This window comes from Buceros rhinoceros, unplaced genomic scaffold (genome assembly GCF_000710305.1).
Source record: "Buceros rhinoceros silvestris isolate BGI_N320 unplaced genomic scaffold, ASM71030v1 scaffold18340, whole genome shotgun sequence".
Classification (NCBI taxonomy): Eukaryota; Metazoa; Chordata; class Aves; order Bucerotiformes; family Bucerotidae; genus Buceros; species Buceros rhinoceros.
The window spans coordinates 10,784-16,027 of record NW_010390363.1 but is presented as its reverse complement, the minus strand read 5'-3'; the positions used below and the strand labels follow the sequence as shown (position 1 = coordinate 16,027).

General features: G+C 40.8%; 1 protein-coding gene across 1 annotated transcript in view; it reads right to left on the bottom strand.

The window, feature by feature from the left end:
• Positions 1-2,813: 2,813 nt before the first annotated feature.
• Positions 2,814-5,244, bottom strand: part of LOC104494721 (cAMP-dependent protein kinase inhibitor beta-like) — a 3,690-nt gene continuing 1,259 nt past the window's right edge. Inside the window, exon 2 of the mRNA XM_010137589.1 lies at positions 2,814-2,899. Within this exon, the coding sequence (XP_010135891.1) occupies positions 2,814-2,899 (86 nt within the window). The remainder of the gene's footprint in view (positions 2,900-5,244) is intronic.

The following is a 5,244-nucleotide window of genomic DNA, read 5'->3' as shown; positions in this document are numbered from 1 at the left end:
TGTAATTTATCAAGGTAATTAAGAAAGGACCTAGTTTTAGTCATTAAGTAGTTCTATTGACTTCTGTGAGACTAGTCTGCCTTTGAAGTTAAGCATGTTTTAAAATACTCTGCTGGTGCAGGGCTATAACTTTGTTACCCTTTAAGTGAAGAGAATGCACTGTTCTCGTCTGTCACTCATTAGCTGAGCTAACGGGAAGGTGGTAGAGCCTGGGTAAACTGGCTCAGTGAGAAACTTTCACAGGTGCTTTTACTCTTTACAGGCTCAGCCAAAGTTTAGTAGGACTGTTACCTATCTTCAAGATGCTAACAAGAAAATGAACCAGAGTTCTCCCAGCTTTAACTGTGCTTCAGATATAGATAGAAACTGTGCCCAGACTACTGGGCACCATAGCATAGAGATCCCCAGACAGATCTAAAGGGGCCAGCTCCTCTCTGGACACGTCAAGAGTAACACACAACTAATAAATTCTTCTGGACCGAACTCAGTATGGCACAGTGCCTCCCACACCACCCAGTGTTCGTGGTTCTATTTACACTGGTCAGAAATACACAGCTGGCTCAGAAACTGGACAGGTTTGTTTGACACAATCCAAGCTGTAACTAGCTGTTCCTCCTCTCTATCTGAGCTAACCACAGAAGAGCTCTCTTGTGCAGCTAGACTAATAATTGTTTAGACACAAACTGTACGTGCATGTGGCAAAGAAGTAGTTCTGCACCCGTAACTTGGTTAATCTGCAACTAGGTAATACACAGACAGGTGAGGATCAAAAATATTCATCCTGCTTTTAAAATGAATTGCATTTTAAATCTTCCTGGTAGTCTTCTTAATGGAAGTTTTTCTAATTTTCTGTGAAATTTTTTCCTTCTATGCAATGTTTTCTCAATGACAGGTTCATACAAGGACAAAGCAAGCACCAATTTTCCAGCTGAGCACTCCTGACTACTTGTAAGCCTTACACCTATGAGCAGTTAACTCCATGTGGAGTGGTTTTAATACAGTTTAGCACATAAATAATTTGCTAAATTCAGTTGGTTCAGAATTGGTGTTTTAATAGTAAAAAACTTCAAAGCATCTTAGGCTAACAAAAGACTTTAAGTATCTATTCCTGTAACCCGAATTTCAGTGTAAGAGAAGAATCTAAATATATCCAGTGCTGCAACTGTGCAAGGAGAATTCAATGTAGGCCATGACCCAGAAGAGCACTTCAGCATATGCTCCACTTAGAGCATAGAAGAAATTCTGTTACAGTAATACTCACCTACTTGATTTCCATGGGATCATTTTAACTTCTTGAAATGGAACAGTTTTATGTCCTGTGATGCTGTAAAGGAAGGTGGTCTGCAAACCAGAACAAGAGAGTGTACCGCAAACAGAGTTAGCTCTGAGCCCCTCTCCACTGCAGTTTTCAACTCTGGTCCTCCAGTGTCAACTGGTTCAGTCTCTCAGACTTTCTTAAGCCACCTGTTTCATTCCAGTGGTGTAAGTTGGTTTAGCCTTCCAAACCTGGAAGTAATTCTGGGATGTTGCACTTGTTAAATGAATACAGTGAGTGGCAAAAGACAGCCCGTGAGCACAGTAGGAGTGGTAGGTGTGCAGAGAAGCCTCTTCAAAACTCTCTGCCGGCTGTAAAATACACAAATATTTCATAGTCAGATGTGGAATGTTCCCATCGGAGATGCTTCCTCAATCTGGCTACAGCTCAGCAGAGAGATTGTGTGGGCAAATAAAAGCATTTGACTGTCTGTGTTGGTTAAGTTTCAAGTACATCCTCCGCTTCAGTAAAGGTGTCTGTCTGTACCTGATTCTTACATTTCCTGCAATTAAGGGAATGAACGCTATGTATTTTTCAGGGACCTCCACAACAAAACAGTTCCCGTCAGCAGAGAAAAACCTCTGCTTAAAAATCTTTGTAAAAACCACAATGATTGAAACACTTTCTTTGTCAGAAAACAATAAAGCAAAAACCAGGTTAAACAAAAGAAATACCTATTATGGGGTTTTAAGTCTTATCATACAGAAGAAACATCAAGGAATCAACAGAAGACAGAAAAGATGATAGCTATTTAATTTCCACAGTGATACTAAATAATTTTTATCACCTACAAACATGGCTGCTTTATTACAGGAACAGCTACAATATTCAGCCTGAAAATAAATCGACAGACGTAGCAAGACTGCTAACAGTGGGAGAACCAAGATGATCCGCCACAATGCAATACAATTTAAATAGAGTTTGAAAACAGACACTGGTGTTTAAGTGGTTTACAAAACCTTTTGGAGAGACAGGAGGAGTAGAGAAAAATAATTTTTTTTTCTCTCTCACACCCGTCTACATATGCCTAATGAGAACAAAAATCTCAGGAGATAAATTACAGATGTCTGTAATCCGATATACACATAATATCATCTTAAAGAGGGGAGAGTGAATACACCTCTGTGTCAGTGAGAAAGAAGCTATTTGGGGAAATTAAAAAATAGGCTTTTTATTCTGAAGCAATCATTGGTACATCTGCTAGGTCTATTAACTGAAACTGTCAAAGAAGATGAGTGAGGATGAATACTATCACCAGGAGAAAACCCCTAACAAGAGACACATTCTTTAGTTCTCTTCCCATTCACATGTGTACAACATGGGCTTTGAAGGACGACAGTAGAAAAAACAGTAGCTCCACAATAATGCTATCTGGGTACAAGAGTGTTGGAAAATCTTGTCTGTGCTGCTAAAGTTGCTACCACACTTCAGAAGGGGGCGACACAGGGAAACTCAAAAGTCTGTCCATGGGTTTCATTAATCCAGCAGTCCTTAGGTGTTAAGAATCATTGCTTTTTCCTTCTGCCACCGGACTTTCCTGCAAGGCTTTGGATGATGGCACTTCTCCACCCTCAGCTCCTTCATCTATAGAAAGAGAGAATTAGACATTAAAACCACACACATTCTCACAGCTTTTTTAATGCAGCCAAATATTTGGATTCATTGATGGTCTGTGTTTGGACTGGTTCTTTATTACAACACTCATGGATGCTTTAGAGAGATTAACTCAAAAGATAAAGAACTCGCAGAGCAAGCTGCAGTTTGCAGTCTTCTAAAAGCAATTGCCTGTTGGTGTTGGTTCGCCTGGAAACACCTGGAACCCAATGCTCAGCCCATTGCCAAACCTCAGTCCCTCTCTCTTGCCTCCACCCTGCCTGCCCAGCCTCCCCCAGCTGTATACTGAGCATGACGTCATATGGTATAGAATATCCCCTTGGCTAATTTGGCTCAGCTGTCCTGGCTGTGCCCCCTCCCAGCTTCTTGTAAATTAACTCTATCCCAGCTGGACCCAGGACATAGTTGTAATCTAAGGGGCACCTTTTCAGCTAATTGCCCTGGACACTTGCCATAAAATATCACAAACAGCCAAAAGAGTTACATATCTTGGTTTCTACATATCACAGCCAATATATAATGCTGTACACAATACATCAGCTAAAGGTCTTGGCCAAAAGCGCTTGATGTTGTAAGTCTGCTCAGAGGCTTGGAGGCTTTGGAGTTTTGTACTGGTAAACTAAGAACTGAGCAGCTTAGCACCTGTTGCACACCTGAGCTGCTGAGTGTGTCAAGACAGTTATACACAGTCACCTAGAAAGAATTCAGCAAACAACAAAGGTTTCTGGCAGAATGGTGCCTAATGCAGATTACTAAATGTGGGAGACCAGTATAGTCTCTTTGCTCCCAAACTTCTTGCAGACTCCTCTTCAACCTTTGGATCCCCAGTGACACCCATCAACTGTTAACGTGGTTCCAGCATGGCCTCCCAAAAGACCACCTGTGGGAAGTCTCAGCCCTCCAAAACTTACACACCATCAGAGGACGATCAGAGAGGATACAGATGGTCTTCATGTCAGAGTTAGGCTCAAAGATAAACTGCTGGTGCCAAAATCTCTCCTGTTCATCTCATGAGAACATTAATTTGGTGCAGCTTTCAGATTACATGGAAATTTATATCACACAGCTACGATCTTTGTATATTCATAAAGAATAAAGCAAAGTCTTTTTTCTCATCTAAGCCAGACAAAAAGTATTAGTACATCCTGTTCCTGACCTTTCACTATGACAGCAGCTGCCAGCATTTTAGAAAGGGAGGAAGTGTATGATCCAATGAGCATTAGCTAAATCTGAGGCAAAATGGAGAGAGTCCTCCTCACCATTTCATATAATCATCACTGAATCAGAGTAGGAAAAAAAATAGGGCATCCTTTATATAGCCACATGTTCCATCTCCACTTTTCTCATTTACCCAATTTCTTTGTTCTGAGCTGAAAATGGGTTTCTTTTTTTTTTTTAACACTTATTGTTAAAAATAATTGAAACAGGCAAAAAAGAGATGCCTGTTAGAGCCCCAAAGGCTTCACAAGCTGTTGCCCTAACACAGCATTTGAACTTCCAAACTTTCTTTCCGTTTTGATGAATTCTCCTCATTTGGCTTGCTGTCTCATCAGAATTTCACTTACAAAGACAGTGAGTCTGTAACTCCCATCTGATACTTGTGGAATTCCCAACCCCAAAAGCATCCCAGCGTCAGAGTGGACCTAATGTATCCTGTATCCATTTCCTATTATCACTGCTGCAGACTGCTGATAACAGAAACTGCTCCCTCCAGGCCCGCTCTGGCTTAGCTGTCCTCAACGACAAAAGCGAAATGTAATTCCATGCTCTTAATTGTTCTTCAAATCCTGCCAGTGCTGGACCTTGTATTTGTAACAAAGCAGCAGTATGTTTTGCTAAAATGAATGTAGCTGTGTTTCATTTCTTCTTCTTAATGTGGTGGATGGACACCAGGAGAGAGGATTATCCTGTCTGGAAGGCCAAGTACTCATTTTATGCTGCGCTGTAACATTTCTTTTAACAAGACTTTCACTCTTTCATGTTTAGTTTTATCCAGGCAGGAAACAAAAATGATCACAGAGAGAAATTTTGCATGCTTTAAAAAATATATTCTTTCCAACTACTACATTTTCCCGGGGGCCAAAATGAAACAAACATAAGGATCTTATCTAGAGCTGTTGTCTTCTTTTGTGCTTTGTTTAACACGGTTAACAAGGTGCATCTCCCTCAAGGCTCACTGCTCTAAACAATACAAAAGGCTAGTTACAGACAATGCAGCAATGAGTATTTCAGTGGGTTGGACTAGTCACTTCACTTCCCAGCTCCTGACACTAACAATATAAATTCCCACCCACCTCCTCTTTGACAAGGGAAAC